Genomic DNA, 21,681 nt, shown 5'->3' with positions numbered 1-21,681 from the left:
TTCTTGTAGAAATTTTCTCAGATAATTTGTCTCTATGAAATCGAGGTTAAGTTTAAAACTGGGTTACCAGTGGTAAAAAACTAGGACACTAGGTTAAATCGTAGAAAACGAAATTCAATGTGGAAAGTCACAAATACAATATTCTTTTTATCACATGTTAGCCTTTCCTGTCTAAACATAAAAAATTCTACTTTCTTTTACTATACAAACTAGAGCTATCACTAAATTGATGAATGTATCCCCACACGCACCGACACAGTACATTACAATTTGATGCACACAAGACTGCATAATTAAGTGGACTATATGTATATAAACTGTAAGTATATAGTATAGTATAGTAACAAAAAAACGAAGTCCCATAACCCTGCAGAATATTTATCTAAAAGAAAATTACATCCAACATGCACAAGTAGGGTTACTACTGATCACTTATGTGAAGTTCCATTAAATTGTGTGCAAGGATTCAGAAGATTAATTTATTATAGAAGGCGAGTATTGCATTATGCAGACTGTATGTATATAGTACGAACATACTATATACATAACTGTGCAGAATTTTTTTCTGAAAGAACCTAACATGCACTAGGATGCACAACTAGGGTTACTACTGATCACTTGAATTAAGTTTCATTAAATTGTGTGCATGGGTTCAGGAGATTAGGCGCCTACAAGATTGCATATGCAGACTCTCTGTATATAGCATAGTAACAAAAGTCCTGTAACTCTGCAAATAAAATTTCTGAAAGAACCAAACATGCACCATGCACAACTACTGTTGTTGCTGATAACTTGTGTCAAGTTTCATTAAAGTCAACTTCTGTTTCATTAAAATTGTGCAGAGGGAATGAGGAGAGATCATGTGCACAAGATTGTGTCTATGCATATAGTAAAGTAACAAAAAACAGAGTCCCATAACTCTGCAAAAAAAAATTCTGAAAGAATCTAACATGCACCATGCACAACAGTTTCGTCACCTCAACGCAACAAAGTCGTATCTTTATAAATCTATAATAAGATACGACTTAGTTGTGTTGAGGTGATAAACTACTGTTGTTACTGATCACTTGTATTATAAGTTTCATTAAATTGTGTCAAGAGGATGAGGAGAGATAGTACGCACATGACTGTGTCAATGGACAGACAGACAGACAGACAGACAACCTGAAACCATTGCACACAGCCCCCACCTTACAACTTTGTTGTTTGGGGGGTACAACAAGTCATTTTGACCATAGTCTCCTGTACTATAAATGATGCTGACGTCAAAGCTTACACCAGTCCTGTGTATTATTTTTTAGCTCACCAGAGCCAAAGGCTCAGGGTGAGCTATTCTGATCACTCACCGTCCGGTGTCCGGCATCCGTCGCCAGTAAACTTCACACGAATGTTCCTTGGGTGAAGCTTTACAAAAATTATTCAAAGAATTGAATTCCATGCAGAACTCTGGTTGCCATGGCAACCAAAAGGAAAAACTTTAAAAATCTTCTTCTCAAAAACCAGAAGCCATAGAGCTTAGATATTTGGTGTGAAGCATTGCCTTGTGGACCTCTACAAAGTTTGTTCAAATCATGACCCCGGGGTCAAAATTGACCCCGCCCCAGGGGTCACTTGATTTTACATAGGAAAATCTTCAAAAATCTTCTTCTCAAAAACCAGAAGCCTTAGAGCTTAGATATTTCACATGTAGCATTGCCTAGTGGACCTCTACAAAATTTGTTCAAATCATGACCCTGCCCCAGGGGTCACTTTATTTTACATAGGAAAATCTTCAAAAATTTTCTAAAAATAAACCAGAAGGCCTAGAGCTTAAATATTTCACATGTAGCATTGCCTAGTGGACCTCTACAAAATTTGTTCAAATCATGACCCCGCCCCAGGGGTCACTTTATTTTACATAGGAAAATCTTCAAAAATTTTCTAAAACTAAACCAGAAGGCCTAGAGCTTAGATATTTCACATGTAGCATTGCCTAGTGGACCTCTACAAAATTTATTCAAATCATGATCCCCGGGGTCAAAATTGACCCCGCCCCAGGGGTCACTTGATTTTAAATAGGAAAATCTTCAAAAACTTTCTAAAGATAAACCAGAAGGCCTAGATCTTAGATATTTGACATGTAGCATTGCCTGGTAGACTTCTACAAAATTTGTTCAAATCATGACCCCCGGGGTCAAATTGACCCCACCCCATGGGGTTACTTGATTGTACATAGAAAAATCTTCAAAATTTTCTAAAAATAAACCAGAAGGCCTAGAGCTTAGATATTTCACATGTAGCATTGCCTAGTGGACCTCTACAAAATTTATTCAAATCATGATCCCCCAGGGTCAAATTGACCCAGCCCCAGGGGTTACTTGATTGTACATAGGGAAATATTCATAAATTTGCTAAAAATAAACCAGAAGACCTAGAGCTTAGATATTTGATATGTAACATTGCCTAGTAGACTTCTACAAACTTTGTTCAAATCATGACACCCGGGGTAAAATTGGCCCCGCCCCAGGGGTTACTTGATTGTACATCGGAAAATCTTATTACTCAGGTGAGCGATCCAGGGTCATCATGACCCTCTTGTTTAATTTAAAATAATATGGCTTTATTACATTCCTGCTACGTCAAACATGTGATGAATAGACTTAATATGTAGGAAAAACAAAGCAAAGTTTTAGTGATACAGATTCATCGAACAGGAAGTTAAGGAAATTTGAATTTTTCAGTAGTAGTTGAAATGCTGGTCTATTTAACAGCCTCGTCAATTGAATGAATATAAAAGTTGAAAGAGAGGCATAATTTTGTAAAAATGCAAAACATGGTTATGGAACAATTGTGAGCTTATGACAGTGGACAAGGGAAAACTTGGGCATAATATTGTAACAAGAGCTGTCAGTAAGACAGCCAAATACTCGACTATTTGAATTGTTGTCCCAGAAGCAAGAATATTTCCCTAAATGTTAAAATATCTATAGAGTATCAATCCAGTATCTACATTGGTTTTGGATTTTCTAAGTCCAAAAGGGGGCATAATTTGGTCAGCATGCATGTCAGAGTTATGGGACTTGATGCTATCACCATGTTTTATAACCCTGAAGACAGAAGTAGAGTTTCAAATCAATATCTGCATTATTTTGGAGATAGTAACTTGCATGGAAAACTTTAACCAGGATTTTCACAGTCCAATTTCCAAAATTACATGTCAGAGTTATGGGATTTGATCCTCTGAGACCTAGAAAAAGAAAAAATAAGTTTTAAAGCTATGTGCACATAATAGCTATATGTACTTGCATGCAAAACTTTAACCAGGATTAGGTGCATAATTAAGCCAAAATGCATGTAAGTTATGGGACTTCATGCCATCATCTAGTTTTATAAGCCCAAAAACATGTGAAGTTTCAATTCAATATCTGCATTAGTTTTAGAGACAGTAATTTGCTTGCAAAACTTTAACCATGATTTTACAAGTCCAAAAGGGGGCATTATTTCAGAGTTATGGGACTTGATCCAGTGAGGTTGGTAATTGACCTCAAAAGAGAAAAAATAAGTTTCAAAGTTAAATGATAGCTGTACGTACTTGCATGCAAAACTTTTAACCAAGGTGCGACACTGACACCAGGGTGAGTAGAATAGCTCAGACTATTCTGAATAGTCCAGCTAAAAATTACTTTTTTTGGTGTAATGCATGCATTAATGTTACTATTCTTTATAACTTGTTTGTCATATTGCTTGTTTGCAGCAGTTTTTGATTAAACCTTTACACTGTATGTCACTATTTGCATTTTGGCTAATGTCAAATTCTTTAACAAAAGATTATGACAAGATGAAAATTAGTATTTGTTTCTATGCTTATCAAACACAAGTTCCAATGACTATAATGGTTTTTTAATAAAATTTCAATACTGTAGAAGAGGAAACATGAAAACAGCATGTAGCCAAGTACAGGTTACAAACAATCAAAATAAAAACATCAGAACTCCTATTAATGCTATACACAGGAAGGTCAAGTACTTAAGTCAGATTGTGGTCACTGATCTAGTAGGGCATCTAGAAGATCTCCTTTCTTTTTTAAAGCCTGCACAGCAGCTTGTCTGTCAAGTCCCGACTGTTTCATCATCACAGAAATATCTCGTTGATCCAGACCTTCCTCTGACTCTGCTACCTCACCAATCACCTGATACAGTGCCTTGTCTTTTATCGTTTCACATATAGTTTCTCGATTTAACACTTTACCTTTATGTATGACCTTCACCTTTTCTAATGGTATCTCTAAAGAGTAAGACAAAAATTTAAATACTTCAACTCCAGTCCAACTGTTTTGAACAAGCAGTTTGTGTTTATCTTTGTTACACTTGACTGTGATGGAAGATGCTGGTTCTGAGTGGTTCACAACTGGAACATCGGTGTAATATTCATTAACAAAAAGGTAACACTTTCCTTCTGGCTTTTTCACGCTGTCTATCCGTGGTTCTGATTTGTGTCTAGTTGCCTTTGTGAAATCTACTAATGGAGGATGACTTGCTGTTGCTGACCCTCTGTCCCTGTTGTCTTGTAAAACTGTGAAATCAGTAAACAAGAAAGTTATTAACTGCCATAAAAACTGTATTTTATGGGTGTCAAATTTCTTCATCACAGACTAATGACTCTGAGTAGAGGTATTATTTATCCTGAATATTGGAAATACTGAAATATAAAACTAGGTTACCCAAAAAAAACACAAAACAAGTTTTGCTTTTTATATTATCCAAAAAAGTTTCAGAACAGTGATAACTTGGTTAATTTCAACTTGATCATGTTGCACCACTGTGCACCACTGACTGTTAACGTTAAAGAAAGAAATATGACAATTCTTGTTTCTATAAGATTTTCATTTTATACTGGAAACAATTGTATATCGAAAACACAGATCTTGCATATGTAGTGATATAACTTTGAAAAGAATTTATTTGGGTTTACACATTCTGCTGGTAGGCAACGTACCTTCATCATTAAAAATACTGTTGTCATTTCTGAGATAGCCGCTTTTTCTGCTGGGCTCACAAACCGACTGGTGCACAGGCCAGTCTTTTATTTGGCAATCTCTGGAACTGAAGCAGAAAAAGATTACAATGTTAAACTAGCCTTAACTAGTAGTTTGCAACACTTATCTACTAGTGTTCGGAATCCACCAAAATAAATCATCATGATCAGATGTTACAATTCTGGCTGAAAGTATAACAAGAAATCACAGAGTGATCTTGGCGCCCACCAATGTGCCATTTTTGTGTGTTCCAAATTTCAAGACTTATTGACTAGTTCAAGGTCAAATTTCATTTCCGTACACAACACTGTGCATGTGGTCTAAATTCGAAAGCTGTAGCTTGAGAAATGTGAAAGTAGGTCACTAGATCAATTTCAAGGACAAAGTTCTTTGTACACAAAACTATGCATGTGCATCAAGTTTGAAGACTGAAGTTTGAGAAATTTGAAAGTAGGTCACTCTTAAGGTCAAAGTTTATTTTGGTACACAAAACTATGCAAGTGTTCCAAATTTGAAGGCTGTAGCTTGAGAAATGTGAAAGTAGCTCACTAGGTCAAAATCAAGGTCAAATTTCACTTCAGAACACAAATCTATGCATGTGGTCCAAATTTGAAGCCTGCACCTTCAAAATGTGAAAGTAGGTCACTAGGTCAATGTCAAAGTCAAAGTTTATTTCAGTGCACAAAACTATGCATGTGGTCCAAATTTGAAGGTTGTAGCTACAGAAATGTGAAATTAGGTCACTAGGTCAAAATCAAGGTCAACTCATGTCAAGGTTCATCTTGCTGCTCAAAACCATACATGTGGTCCAAATCTGAATGTTGTAGGTTATTGACAAGAAGTTTTTAAAAGCTTTTCCCTACATAAGTCTATATGAACCATGTGACCCCCAGGGCGGGGCCATATTTGACCCTAGGGGGATAATTTTAACAAACTTGGTAGAGAACCACTAGATGATGCTACATTACAAATATCAAAGCCCTAGGCTTTGTGGTTTGGACAAGAAGATTTTCAAAGTTTTTCCCTATATAAGTCTATGTAAACCATGTGACCCCCGGGGCGGGGCAATATTTGACCCTAGGGGGAAAATTTGAACAATCTTAGTAGCAGACCACTAGATGATGTCAAATACAAAATATCAAAGCCCTAGGCCCTGTGGTTTTGGACAAGAGGTTTTTCAAAGTTTTTCCATATATAAGTCTATATAAACCATGTGACCCCCGGGGCGGGGCCATATTAGACCCCAGGGAAATAATTTGAATCATCTTGGTAGAGGACCACTAGATGATGCTTCATACCAAATATCAAAGCCCTAGGCTCTGTGGTTTTGGGCAAGAAGATTTTCAAAGTTTTTCCCTATATAAATCTATGTAAATTATAGAAATAAACAAAGGGCCACAACTTACTAAAAAATTGTTGAACCAGTCTGATTTTCAGGGGGACACAACTAAGGTACCAATACATCATTCTGACAAAGTTTGGTCAAAATCCCCCTGGTAGTTTCTGAGGAGATGCGATAACGAGAAATAGTTAACAGAAGGACGGACGGAAGGACGACGGACCACGGACACAGAGTGATTTGAATAGCCCACCATCTGATGCTGGTGGGCTAAAAAGAGGGTCATCATAGCCCTAGGTTGCTCATCTGAGTTTCACAGCTGGAGGAATGGGTGGGTGTGTGTGTGTGTCGGGGAGGGGGGTGGGAATGATATCTAGATCTGTCTCTAAGTATTATGTCATGATTCTTCTAACACACCACATGTAACCCTCTACCACTAAAGAATAACAATAAAAACAAAAACAACTAAGCAGCCTGAAAGACATCTATATCCCCTGCCGCTGTTATGGATAGTGAAAGGGTTGATGGTAAAGGGTGGAAGCAATAAAAATTTGAGTTGTGATCTTGACCTTGAGCTGGCATGGGTTAATATTGTCTTGATAAGGGGAATATTACAGCCAAGTCATATTAAAATCCTTCAAGAGGTTTAGGAGATACAGAGCAGACATAACTGGAAGGCTCAAACCTTTGACCTTGAGTTGTGACCTTGACCTTGAGCCAACATGGCTGACACAGGAGTTCTGCACATGATCTTGATAAGGTTATCATTTGACCCAAGTTTCATGAAAATCCTTCAATGGGTTTAAGTTAAATGGAGCGGAAACAATTGTTATGAAAGGACAGATGGATGGAGACCATCGGTTTGCATTTGTGAAAGTTTTTTAGATCTACTCCATGATTGTGTAATCACTCGTTTGGAAGAATTTATGAAACAGTTTGAATTCGATTCCCTTACGATTCTGACCACCCAATTGGGCACACTCATACTGTTTCAATAATTCAATAAGCGTTCCTCAATTTGGACGATGTGTCAATAATTCAATAAGCGTTCGTCAATCTGGATGATGCATGATGCATTCTTGAATAACAAGAGCTGTCCGTAAGACAGCCAAGCTCAACTATTCGAAATATTGTCCCAGAAGCAGGAAAATATTACCCAAAAAGGTTAAATATCAAAAGAGTTTTAAGTTCAAAAGGGGAAATAATTTGACCAAAATGCATACCAGTTATGGGACTTGCTGCATGCTATCAACTAGTTTTATAACCCCGAAGGCACATGTGAAGTTTCAATTCAATATCTGCATTAGTTTTGGAGATAGAAACTTGCAAGTTAAACTTTAACCAGAATTTTCAAAGTCCAAAAGGGGGCATAATTTGCCCAAAATACATGCCAGAGTTATAGGACTTGACCCAGTGAGGTTGGTAATTGATCTAGAATAATAAAAGTTTCAATAAGTTTCAAATCTATATGCCTTTTAGTAATAGCTGTATGTACTTGCAAGCAAAACTTTAACCAGAATTTGCTAAGTTCAAAAGGAGACATAATTTGGCCAAAATGAAGGTCAGAGTTATGGGACTTGCTGCTATCAACTAGTTTTATAACCCCGAAGACACATGTGAAGTTTCAAATCAATATATGCATTAGTTTTGGAGATAATAACTTGCATGTAAAACTTGAACCAAAATTTTCTAAGTCTAAAAGGGGGCATAATTTGCTCAAAAAACATGTCAGAGTTATGGGACTTGACCCAGTGAGGTTGGTAATTGATCTAGAAAAAGAAAAAATAAGTTTCAAATATATATGCCTTTTAGAAATAGCTGTATGTACTTGCACGCAAAACTTTAACCAGAATTTTCTAAGTCCAAAAGGGGGCATAATTTGGCCAAAATGAAAGTCAGAGTTATGGGACTTGCTGCTATCAACTAGTTTTATAACGCCGAAGACACATGTGAAGTTTCAAATCAATATCTGCATTAGTTTTGGAGATAGTAACTTGCATGTAAAACTTTAACCAAAATTTTCTAAGTCTAAAAGGGGGCATAATTTGCTCAAAATACATGTCAGAGTTATGGGACTTGACCCAGAGAGGTTGGTAATTGACCTAGAAAAAGAAAAAATAAGTTTCAAAGCTATATGCCTTTAATTGATGGCTGTATGTACTTGCATGCAAAAACTTAACCAAGGTGTGACGCCGACGCCGACGCCAGGGTGAGTAGAATAGCTAGACTATTCTTCGAATAGTCGAGCTAAAAACTGTTTATTAATGCAGATCATATGAAATCATGATGCTATATGAATTAGCATGTTTTTTTTTTATCACATCTGGAAAAAACAGTAGCCTGTTCGGACTTGTATCTGAGGAAAATCGGTAGCCCAAGCTGAAATTCAGTAGCCACGGGCTATCCGACTACCGCTAATTTCGAACACTGTTAAGAGTAGACAAGCTTACTGTGGCTGAGTGGCTGCTTAATTTTAATTTCTGACATTTGCAGCCACCGCTTTACAGTTTGACCGTCACAATATAAAACAAACTGTATGCGTCGGATTAGTTCGACTACAGTAACTGTTAGGGTAGGTCGAGATAACTTAAACAAACATTTTTTTAGGTGTAAACAACCTCAACTCAGTTTGCTTTTATTTCTAAAAGAAATTTTCAGCAAGGTGGTAACAAGAAACTGTACTGGAGAAGAAGACAGAAAAAACTTTTGAATAATGAATCAACTGCTGTGTGGCCATAGTAGATTAAACAAGAGCGCCGCCAAGCGGGGCTATATACATGTACGCTCGAAGAGTTATATCAGAGGATGAGAACAAAATTTAAAGATCTTGACTGTTGAAGCCCAAAGGACAGGAACAAAAAAAAAGAAGAAATTCCAAACAAGAGGGCCATAATGGCCCTATATTGCTCACCTGTCATCATTGCACTTGAGGAGAAGAAGGTCCTCAGAAAAAATATCTAAGTCCAAAGGACAGGAACAACAAAGGGAAGAAATTTAACCAAAAAGAAATAAAAATCTTACAAGGTATAGATATGTCAAAATACACCTAAAAATTGGAGGTACCATCCATGTTGTACCACAGAAAAGTGGTCTCGGTTTTTCCCTACGGCCAATAATAAAAAAGTTACTGAAAATAAGCTATTTATAGTAACGTAAAAAGGAAGTAATTAAAAAAATAAATATTGTAAGTGAACAAAAGAAGGATCTGCCAAATACATCTGTTGACATAAATGAAATTTCAGATCAGTATCTTCATTAGTTATGGAGATATAGCAATTTTAAATTGAAATAAAGGGAGGTAATTTGACATAAAATCAGTCCATAGTTATCTACCCTGATTGTCTCAGTCCAACTAATAACAATAATGAAATTTCAAATAAGTCCTATAAGTACTTACTGATATAAATCCATTTTGAATACAATCAGGGGAGGTAATCAGATATAGCTCTGGAACCTACAATTGGATCTGATTTGTCATGGAATCCAAGATTTATTGTTGTTGAAGATATTTTGGAAGTTTGTATCAAATAAAACCATAAATGAAGTCTCTATATGGCTGCAAAAGCCAAAATAGCAAATTTTGGACATTTAATGGGGTCCATACAGTCTTAGCAACCAATGTCTGGATCTGGCCCATGTTTGAAGAAGAACCCAATGATCAGGGTGAACAAGTTATCAGAACAAGGTTTATCAAAAGTAAGAACATAAGATGAAGCGCGCTATTGTAGACAAGCTCACAATAGCTAAGTTTGGCACTTTCAGGGGCCATAACTCTAGAACCCATTAAGGAATCTGGCCAGTTGAAAAAGGAAGCAAGATCTTGTGGTGATACAAGTTATGTGCAAGTTAGTTAAATAAATCATAAATGAAGCTGCTATGTGCAGACAAGGTCAAAATAGCTAATTTTGGCCTTCAGGGCCATAACTCTAGAACCATTAAGGGATCTGGCCAGTTCAATAAAAGGGACCAAGATCTTATGGTGACACAAGTTTTGTGCAAGTTTGATTACATTCAACTCATAAATAAAGCCGCTATTGTGCAGACAATGTCAAAATAGCTAATTCTGGCCCTTTCAGGGGCCATCACTCTGGAACCAATAAAGGAATCTGGCCAGTTCAAGAAACGAACCAAGATCTTATGGTGATACAAGTTTTTTGCAAGTTTGGTTAAAATAAAATCATAAATGAAGCTGCTATTGTGCAGTCAAGGTCAAAATAGCTAATTCTGGCCCTTTCAGGGGCCATAACTCTGGAACCCATTAATGAATCTGGCCAGTTCAAGAAAGGAACCAAGATCTTATGGTGCTACAAGTTGTGTGCCAGTTTGGTAAAAATCCAATCATAAATAAAGCTGCTATTGTGCAGACAAGGTCAAAATAGCTAATTTTGGCCCTTTCAGGGGCCATAACTCTGGAACCCATAATGGGATCTGGCCAGTTCAAGAAAGGATCCGTGATCTTATGGTGATACAAGTTGTGTGCAAGTTTGGTTAAAATAAAATCATAAATGAAACCTCTATCGTGCAGACAAGAAATTGTTGACGCACAAAAATAGCAAATTCTGGCCCTTTAAGGGGCAATAACTCTAGAACCCTTGATGGGATCTGGCCAGTATTTGAAAGGAACTGAGATATCATGCCAATACATGTTTTGTACAAGTTTGATCAAAATTGCTTGCAAAATGTGGTCTCTATCTTGTTCACAAGAAATTGTGGACGGACGGACGAAGGGTGATCACAAAAGCTCACCCTGTCACTACATGACAGGTGAGCTAAAAAAATAATTTCTAAGTCCACAAAAAAAAGTTTACCAGGTAAAGTTATGTCAAAATACATCTAAAAATTGGATGTACCATCCATGTTGTACCACAGGAAAGTGGTCTCAGTTTTTCCCTACGGCCAATAATAAAAAAGTTTCAAAATAAGCTATTTATAGTAAAAAACAAAACAAAAAAGGGAAGTAATTCAAAAAAAAATTATTGTAAGAGAACAAGAAGGGATCTGCCAAATAAAAACAAGGGCACTGCAATGCAGAACAATATACACAAAGCAAAGTCATATATGACCTTTGACCCCTAAGTGTGACCTTGACCTTGAAGCAAGTCATCCAAAAAATGCGCTCTGCATGTCGCCTGAGTGTGGTGAACATTTGTGCCAAGTTTCTTTGAAATCATTCAAGCAGTTCAAGAGTTACAGAGCGGACACAAAACACACTCATATGACCTGTCACTCCTAAGTGTGACCTTGACCTTGAAGCTAGTCATCTGAAACAAGCGCTCTGCACGTCGTCTCAGTGTGGTGAACATTTATGCCAAGTTTCTTTGAAATCCTTCAAGCAGTTCAAGAGTTACAGAGCGGACACGAAACACACTCATATGACCTTTGACCCCTAAGTGTGACCTTGATCTTGAAATGACACATCCAAAACATGCGTTCTGCACGTCGTCTTGGTGTAGTGAACATTTGTGTCAAGTTTCTTTGAAATCCTTCAAGGGGTTCAAGAGTTACAGAGCGGACACAAAACTGCTAACGGATGGACGGACGGACAGACGGACACTGGGACCATAACATAATACGTCCCTTCGGGCGTAAAAAAATCATTCATTTGGTCTAAAATCGATAAGAACTTATCCAAGTACTGTGAACAATGCCAAACCCCAGAAGCAGTTGAGCACTACGTTTTGAAATGTTTAAGATTCACTTCACAGAGAGATATACTTGAAAGGACAGTTGATGACATACTTGTATATACAAGAAAAGCATAGAGTGCAGCACCATTTCTCTTTCTACACTAGCAGCAGCAGGAGAAATTGAGGATGTGACAGTCACTGCAAAAGAAGAACTTGTCAAAGCTTTTACAGCATTTATCGATCATGCAACAGGCAGATTTTATTAAATGACATTAAAAACAAGGAAGTGTCTAGCTGTCCGATAACCGGACGCCTAGCCTGCGTTCTAGCAGTCCGGTTACTTGACGACTAGCAAATCCTCAGGGATTTTCTAGCCGTCCGGTAATTGATTTCTTAATGAATTAGTAATGATTTTATATAGTTTTATATGTTATTTACTTAAGATATCAATACTTATCTGATTTTTTTAGTCAATAAAAGGAATGTGATCGTGTTTGTATACAAATCCGTTGATATTCTATTTTTAGAAATGATAAAATATTGTTCGCCGAACATCCATGTTATTTTGTAAAAGTGATGTTTTTATAACAGCCTAAACTTTAATTCTTAAAACACAAAAAATATTTGTTTTGAAGAATAGAAAGCTTATAAAACAAGTAATTCATTAATTAATTTTGACATTATTTTGAAATAAAATGGATTAATTATAAACGCTTAACTACTGTTTTACTAAAAGTTTTGAACATCACACTGCCGCTACTGAAATTAAATGTCATTTGAAACAGTTATTCATTAAAAAATATTTGAATACTAAATATGAAAATTGTAAGTAGAATCTATTTCAAAACTGTTTTAATTTTGAAAATCCAGTGAAAAAGTTGTTAAAATTTAAATATTCCGAAAATAAAAACCATCAGATTTTAATGAGTGACGTCATGGCGATCTCGCCATTATTGATTTCGGCAAACTTTCGTTTTATCGGCTGATTAATGCAGTGATTTATTGTAAATCTTCAATATGTATTCACATAAAATTTTATTTGCAGATAAATACAGTGCTTTAGGGTATAGCGGATAGCTAACTAATTTTTCCAACATTCCAATTCAAAGAAATGAAAATAGTAGTTTTTTTTTTCAGTATATCAGACAGAAAACATCTATTCTTCTTAAACATTCAGCTTTTAATAGAAATTCACGTGTTTTTTCTCTCCAAGTCATTGTTTACATATGCACTGACTTAGGGTGTACAGGATAGCTTTGGTCATTTTTTAGATTACTAGTTTAAAATCCACATCTTAACAAACTTTCCAAGATTTCTTTACTATAAATCAGATTAATAATGTATTCTCTTTTCAAAAACAGTCAGCTTTTTAAATTTCTATCAAATACTTTTCATTCACTGACGTTTTTTACATATACGCTGATTTAGTCTATACGGGATAGCTTTATTTTACATTTGATGACATGTGAAAAATAACACAACAAGCAAATATTTAAAATGTATGTCAGAATGTCTGTTTGCATACCAGTAAAAGAATGATATGAAAATTTATACAATAATTCAAGTCTAAAGATAAAATTTATCAATCTATCCTCTATACCCTGAAATCCGCTATACCCTAAAGCACTGTATCGATATCTTAAGTAAATAACATTAAAAATATATGAAATCATTATTTATTCATTCAGAAATCTATAACCGGACGGCTAGAAAATCTCCCGAGGATTTGCTAGTCATCCGGTAACTGGACGGTTAGAACGCAGGCTAGGCGTCTGGTTACCGGACGGCTAGACACTTCCTAAAAACAAATTCCCTCATTACAATATTTTAATATGAAGCAACACTGAAAAAGCGTATTGTGTTAGCAACCTGTGATGACAATGATAATGCACTGCACATAGTGGTCAACGCTACAACAAAAGCGGAAACAATCTACACACACAGAGACCAGTCCCCCCGCCCCCCACACCTTTTTTTTTTTCCAACAAATTTTTTATGTGTAAATGACAGATTCCAATACGCACCAGTACATAACAGATTTGCAACGGGTACATCGTTTCATTATTTTCATCTGTTTATTGCAAGTACTGCAACGAGTGTCCACATTTCCATCCTTTAGCATGCCAGTCAGCTCAGTTGTTACTAATGAAGCCAAAATGTAAGGGACGTCACTCTGTCATGCCCACCGGTGATGCGTAATAATACGCATAATTCTACAAAGCAGGACCAGGTTGTAATACACTAAATATTTATTTTTAGGTACTATTCCCATTTCTTTTACTATTCCCATATGTTTTACAGTTTTGTCGCACAAAACTTTGGATATGATTCAGCAAAGAGCTGCAAGGTTCCTCCAATACGACTACAGACGAACAAGCTCAGTCTCAAAGATACTCCATGAACTCAAGTGGGACACATTTCAGCACAGACGCAACATGTCCAGAATAACCATGCTGTACAAAATTAGGCACACTCTTGTTGATGTTATTCCTATGGTGGAAATTTTGCACTGAAACATGTTCAGGAAATGAATAAGATATCTAGAAAATACCATTCGTGGCTAAAATGTTTTCAGAAAAATGCATACATTTCCAGGGAAATAAGCAATATTATCACGATAGCTACCTAGCTACTATATCGTGGCAAAAATATGACCATATATTCCAGATCCTCTTCTACGGCAAACATGATCTGCCAGACACTCCACAACCAACTGTACAACCATATTTCCTGAAGCAGATCTGCCTATCCACACGGCCTTTTACCTGCCAATGTTGTCCTTCGAAGCTACCTGCTTCAATATACCATAAACCAGTCTACGCTGGGGTGACACACATGCAGTATTTTAATCAAACTTCTAGAGTGAGGCTATTACTGAAGATGATGATGATGATGATGCTATCTCTCTCCCTTAAAATTTTGAAATCCAGACATGTGCATTCTCGTACTCACCATCAGGAGTAACAGTTAAATTTATTCCAGGACGTAATTGACCAATCGGAATATACAATATATATCTTTTGGTCATTTAGAGATATAAAAATGACGGCAAATACAAAAATATACATTAATAAGAGCGTATTCACAGTAATCATTGTAATGATGAAAATTTATTTGTTAGAAGTATTGCTTTTGCTTTCCAGAAAAAAATAAGATGGTCGTCATAACGAATACTTTATACACATTAATGTATGTCCTTGACATTAATATAGCAAATAGGTGTTCCGAATATGTTTAAAGTTTTTAACAGTAACATCTGTAAGTCGGCAACATTTCCAAGCCAGACATCTCCAGAAAATCTCAAGATAGTGTGAGCAAAGATTTCATCTTCATTCAGTTCTTAATCATACTGATCACGTTATATTTGTTTTACCATTGACATATAGTTTATATATCATAGTTAAGTTTATTCCAAAATAACTATATCCTATGAAAACTTGACAGCTACTTGACCAAGAATATTGAAACTTCATAGGATAATTGACATGCAAAGTAGATGTTCCCTTTTGATCTTGAGGCCATTCTTTCAGAGGTCAAGGTCACAGGGGCCAGAACATCGAAAACAGTTTCCGATCCATAACTAGAGAACCATTTGACCCAGAATGTTGAAACTTCATGGGATGATTTGACATGCCAAGTAGATGATCTTAACTGCATTTCAGTCACTAAGACAACCATCAGTTTCTCTTTGACTTTCGCTCCTGTCCTCTATTGACTTCTATGCTTTTGGAGAGATATGAGCTTTCCTACAAAAGAATCTTTTAGTTTAATCTGAACGACAGCTTTATCAAGACAACTTGCAGAGTATACAACCCAGGTCACTAGGTTCAAAGTCCAAGTCACACTTAAAGGTCAAAGGTCTTAATCACAACATTTAACTTTCCCTGTATCAAAGAAGCATCTGGGGTTATTAATCGCCTTAAGTGATAGCTCTAGTTTAAACCCTTTTGATAAGCCTTGAATTCTTTACATTAGTCCAGCATTAATGTCCTCTGAAGTTCCTTTCAAGAAAAACATCTGACAACAGTTAATCCAATAGTGTTTTAACCAGAACTTTTAAATTTATACATAGAACTTCGGGTCTAATAAGGGTCTTCCACACTGAAGAGGATTCAGGAGCATTGTTGCTGTAGAAATGCAGACTTTATTTATACTTAATATTAATAAAATGCAGTCAGGGTCATTTACTCCGTAAGACCTATCATCATAATTATGAAGTTTAAAGGTTCTAGGTCAAATTCAGATGAAGGTTCTGACGGACGGACAGGGCAAAACAATATTAGTGGTGCTAGAAATTCACACTGTTCTTTAAAGGTTTTATAAACTAGTGACCCGGGAGATTTCACTGTACTTAACCAATACTAAATAACAGAAAGTGGGAAACGACCGAACTCTCCAAAAAAATCCCCTAGAACAATTATACATTGGTCGATTTCCGTATAATTATACGAGTATATACCCAAGGCTACTGAACTAAGTTACAAGAGAGCCGAACAAAGACTGTTTTGTTTCAATGTAATTCTTGCAATCTGTAGGTTCCCGACAAAATGGACTGAAAAATGTCCATATGTGTTTGTATGAATATAAAGAAAAATATACGAAAATAGATCAAGGGCAATTAAACTGACGAGGACACAAATCAGTTTAGATTTTATGTGAACGGAATGAAAAGCATATAATTATATTGACTTTTAAATGACTTATAAAATATACATAAAATAAACAAGCACGCCGGTGTAATTTAAAGAATGTTTAGAATATGAAACTGGTTAAGAACGTTCGATTTTTCTAGCATTTGAAACACGGAAACATTCAAAGGAATTCTGATCTTTGTATCAGGTACAAAAATGCTCTCAAACATAATGTTTAAAGATAATATTTTGGACGAGCACTTTTACATTGAAAAAAAATCAAATTAATCAAGCTGTGAAATAATGATATGAAAAAGTTTCTGATTACTCTTAAGATATTTATATTGGTATATACCTTACATCTATAAATTAAGGAAAAAAACTCATAATAAGGGAATCGAATAGAATATTCTTAGTTAATACGCTTTCGCTGCAGCTAAATAAATATTACAGCTGGCCGTTTTGGCATTAAAATATCAGATCATAAAATAAGTCATCCCGATTTAAAGGAATTTCTATCCATTATATATACCAAATAAAATGAAAACGGCTCAAATTAGTACGTTTCTACACACACATCTATTTCAGCTGGATTTTTACTTGAAAAATGCCCATAATTCCACTTTAATAGCACGTGTGTTCATTAATCTATCTGATTCAAACTGACTAGAGAAGGAAATTTATGTTAGTTTTTGAGAATATTTTTTAGCTATTTGAATTATGATTTGAATTGTCAGTATCAGCGCATCACTTAAACAATTCAGGTCAAGTATCTCTCATCGAGATAAACAATAGGCAACTACATTTTTTTTATAAATTGTTTTACGCATTATTTGACATTTACTTTTCCACTTGTAAAATTGGATAAATGTAGTATCATTACTTAATTTTGTTTCAGGTTACAAAAGTTGACACATAAAACTGTCATTATGCGTTCATGCTTACCAGATTTTTTGATAACCTGACCGCCGAAGTGTGTCAGACGAATTTTATAGCGCGTGACGTTCAGTGGAATGTTTACCTTTTGCTTTTATTTGGTGTTAGCTGACCGCTGTGTGTGTATTTTTCATTGAAGGATCTTAAGCCGGTTTATTTGCTGTTTGAATTGTTAGATTTGTGAAAATGGCGGAAGATACCCAAGAAAACGAAGAGGAATGGATTCCGATCCGACTTCGGGAGGATGAGGAAATGGATTTCTTTACAGAACTTGCTTTGCACGAAGCGGAACGGTGGATACAGGTAAGTGTCATAATTTCCCGCGGTTTGTGTATTGAATTATTGACACACGTGACGTAATATTTGGTGTGAAATTTGTAAGGAGACACGCTTGCAGCAGCACAGAGCAGTAGTATTTTCAATTGGACCATTTCAGGTGTTGTGTTTATGTTTACTGCTACAGTTGAATTAATATACCGGTACAATGCAGCCTTTAAGTTACTTTTTTTGTTAAACAACCTGTTATTTGGAAGGGGCTGAAGACCATATATTATTACTCTGTCTAGTTATTTTATCTGATGGTGGATCCATTCTCCTTTTTACATGAGCAAAAACAGCATCCCATTTCTTTAACACTATGTATAGAGAGAGAGAGAGAGATAGAATCTAGTTACCAAAAAAAGGAAGAAAAAAAAAAAACGATGTCAGAAGTGAAGTGCAATAAAATACATCAGTTCTAATTTATACCTATACGTATACTTTAATACCAAAACAAAGATTTTTTGAAAATGTACAGGTGTACAGTATATATATATTACTGAAAGACTATTATATCCTGATATGTAGGAGTATTAGCAGGTTTACAATATTCTGTTTTTTGGGTTTTTCTTTTGGGGGGAGGGGGGGGGGGATGAAAAAAAGTAAAATTGCTTCTTATTTATGTATAACATAGACACTGCTTCAGAATTTGAAAATTCCTAGCTTAATTTTTATTTATTCTTTTTTTTTGAAACTTGTAGGGGGCAACAATAATACTTTTTTCACAGATGAAATGTGAATTATATTTTGTTCTAAATTCATCTTTTAAGGGAGGTGATGATCCATTCAGAAGTCCCTAATATTATGTTTGAAAATATAGGCTAAGAGAAATAGGTTATTACGTTCAACTAATTCCAACAGAAACTTTATATTCACCAACAAGAAGTATATGCATGTAGGTAAAACATACAAAAAAAAACACAGGGGTACATCACATGAAGGTTTTAGGGTGGTCTGGGGTATAGTAACCCCTATTTATAGTCTGTGATCATTATATACATAGAGGATATTTGTTTGTTCTGAGTGAATATGGAATGTATCTCACTGAGAAGAGAGAAAATTTGAAATATTTTCACGAGCGCGTAGCGAGAGTGAAAATGTGAACTTTTTCTCACTTCGAGGTGAGATATATTCAATATTCACGAAACACAAACAAATTATCTTTTTATTTTATGCTCAGATGTGCATTTTGCAACAATTTTTAATCTCAGTGCGGGAAACAGATGCGCGTAAACAGACATGATGTCAGATGTGTTGTGACGCTAGAAAGACGCACACAACATAAAGTTCCATTTTATTTTATTATGTCTCCCACCACACAGTGGTGTGGGAGACATATTGATTTACTCCAGTCTCTGTGTGTGTTTGTCTGTCTGTCACAAAGCTTGTCAGCACTCTGTGTCGAACATTTCTCATCAGATTTTCACCAAACTTCGGCCAAGTTCGATAACTAGCCAAATCCGCCCAGGCACTTTTGAATTATGGCCCTTGAATTACTGATTGAGTCCACTCGTCCAAGCCGTCTAACTGGGTCCATTCATCTAAGCCATCTAGAGAAACTAGACACTTTTCATAGGGGCAGTTGTGGGAGACATGCGCTTTTCTCAAAAGCATCTCTAGTTTTTTGTTGCATAACGTTAAGAAATTCTCATTAAGTAAAATAATTTGAATCGAGAAATATACTATAAAAAACAAAGTGTGACTACACTTTTTATCCTGTTTTAAGCAAATAATTTAAAATTCATACACAATGTATGAGGGGGCGGAGCTATATCTCTCACAGTGTGAAATATAAATTTCATATTTTCACAGTGTGAGTGATTAGAATTACAAAAATATTTAACTGATAGAATACAGTATTTCATTAGTTAGCATAAAATAATTTTTTATTTTTGTGGGAAACACAGAGCTTTTTTTCCTATTTAATTTTTATTACAAATCCTCTGGAAGATTATGTTGGATTAGTAAACAATCGAGACATTATGTTGAATGTTGTAATGGCTCCAGTCTGACTAAGTAACTTATTTATTTATTATTCACTGACATGCACAGTTATGTTTACTAACAATATCTTATTTTTGAATTTAAGTACCAGCTGACTGAATAACTTTTTGAACTGCTTAATAAGTTATTTGTCTGTGTGAAGGGCAGTAAACTGTAATAGTATTAAAAGTTCTGTAATAGTTACCTTTCTGCACCTTATAAAACAAAACAAAGTTTTCTTTTTTCCATTCAGTAAATTATATCAATTGTTCCATACATAAATATCATATTTAATGTATGAACAGTTTATTTGTAAGAGAAGAAGAATGTTACAGTGAGCATTGAGAGATGAGAACAATGGTACCTTGTAACTGTAAGATGATTTTCACCTTAATCATTGATAGAGAATTTCAGTATTATTTCACATAAAACTTTTCTTAATAATTCTGACATACAAGTTGTAAAAGTAATAAGTTTTTACAAGATTCTGAGTTTGAATGTCAAAATATGGCATATAGTGTTTGAACTGCCTGTCTGTTTACCTGTCTGTCTGTTTGTCACACTTGTGAAGTGGACATTCACATATTGTGAGGACTTACATGACATTGTCTGATTATTATTCTTTAAATTATGCTTCTTTTTTGGACATAACCATACTAAAACTGCCTCAATGTTTGGAATTTAGTGTCAGATTTTTTTGTTTTTTGCAGTTTGCCGAACTTTGACTTAATACTTTATTCCAGCAAGTATATTCAGGGGGCATGTCTCGGACAATTATGACACCAGTATTGTTACTCAGTACTATAATAAATGAGAAAAATACATGTATTTCCTTGCTTACCTTCTATTGAGATGATCTTTTCTTGACTGAAAAAATCAACAACAGCCACTTGTCATTAATATCAGTTAATATATTAATAGTTTTTGTTTTCTGTAAATTGCATATTTTGCCATTTTCCATTAAAGTACATACAATTTCAGGTGTAAATTACTAAATCTGTGTTATTTTTAGAAGCTTTAGACCATACGGTTAAAATTATTTTAAATGGTATGCAAATTTGACAGTATTATTTACATGTAACAGCCACCAGTCCAGAATCATTGTAAAATTGTGTAATATGAACACAAAATATACCCCTTTATACTGGATTACTTAATGGTAGAATAGGCTGGTTTCAATTTCTTCTTAAAATGCAGATTTTTATTGATCACAAACATTGGTTTTCATTACAGTGTGACAGGTACATGAGTATAGTCTGTAAGAACAATGTATTCTCAAGGGGATTTTTGGTGTCAAACAGTAATTGTATCACTTTGTATGATCATTCCCAAATTACAAACCTGCTAAAGTTCTAAGATGGACTGATCAATCATTCAGTTTGGTCAGTACCACTTATTATACAAAGGGATGTTCACTGAAAATTTTCTGACTGAACAGGGTGCGGTGCAGACCATGATCAGCCTGCATGCATGGTCTGCATTGGTCGCAAAGGTAGCATTGCATGCCGCCCCTAGGTGTTGTTTTTGTTTAAAATGTTTCTGTAACACCACTTTTAGGTTCTTTGAACAGTTTTATGATTTTTATTTTTCCCTATCTTTCTCCAAATACATGTTTTTATCAAATAATTGCTGTGCCCCTCCACCTATAATTCTCATTTTAGAACAATCATGATCGATAGACTGCAAAATAGTGATTAACAAGTATTTATGTTTACACATGTACTGTTTATTAATTGTTCATCTTTTCAAATGTGAAATTTGGACATATGAAGTTTCTTGGATATTTCTCCAGTAAAACAAATGACAAATTCTGTATCAATAATGTCAAAAGGC

General features: G+C 35.3%; 2 protein-coding genes across 10 annotated transcripts in view; one reads left to right on the top strand and one right to left on the bottom strand.

The window, feature by feature from the left end:
* Positions 1-3,863: 3,863 nt before the first annotated feature.
* LOC123558843 (uncharacterized) lies at positions 3,864-14,164 on the bottom strand. The gene is made up of 3 exons (XM_045350691.2): positions 14,005-14,164; positions 4,975-5,081; positions 3,864-4,551 (listed from the first exon to the last, which is right to left on the bottom strand). Exons 1-3 carry the CDS (start codon positions 14,100-14,102, stop codon positions 4,022-4,024), a joined length of 735 nt encoding a protein of 244 aa, XP_045206626.2. The 5' UTR covers positions 14,103-14,164; the 3' UTR covers positions 3,864-4,021.
* Positions 14,165-17,518: 3,354 nt separating this feature from the next.
* Positions 17,519-21,681, top strand: part of LOC123558240 (nucleolar protein dao-5-like) — a 181,175-nt gene continuing 177,012 nt past the window's right edge. For 4 of the 9 annotated variants that reach the window (XR_008370927.1, XM_053543020.1, XM_053543021.1 and 1 more), the window contains exon 1: positions 17,519-17,850. Coding sequence is in view for 8 of the 9 variants with exons in the window: in XM_053543020.1 (XP_053398995.1) it covers positions 17,734-17,850 (117 nt within the window). In the remaining variant the exon portion in view is untranslated. The remainder of the gene's footprint in view (positions 17,851-21,681) is intronic. The other 5 variants (XM_053543017.1, XM_053543018.1, XM_053543015.1 and 2 more) reach the window with 4 other exon arrangements.

The sequence above is a fragment of the Mercenaria mercenaria genome, chromosome 5 (genome assembly GCF_021730395.1).
Source record: "Mercenaria mercenaria strain notata chromosome 5, MADL_Memer_1, whole genome shotgun sequence".
Classification (NCBI taxonomy): Eukaryota; Metazoa; Mollusca; class Bivalvia; order Venerida; family Veneridae; genus Mercenaria; species Mercenaria mercenaria.
The sequence above is the reverse complement of the archived record's forward strand: the minus strand, read 5'-3'. Positions and strand labels throughout refer to the sequence as shown.

Excerpts from the sequence above, each read along its gene's own strand:
- LOC123558843 (XM_045350691.2), bottom strand. The coding sequence starts at position 14,102 with ATGCTAAAGGATGGAAATGTGGACACTCGTTGCAGTACTTGCAATAAA. Across the intron at positions 5,082-14,004 it reads TGCAAATCTGTTATGTACTG|TTCCAGAGATTGCCAAATAA; the intron begins GTGCGTATTGGA and ends TTTCTGCTTCAG. Across the intron at positions 4,552-4,974 it reads CAGTATTTTTAATGATGAAG|TTTTACAAGACAACAGGGAC; the intron begins GTACGTTGCCTA and ends CTGATTTCACAG.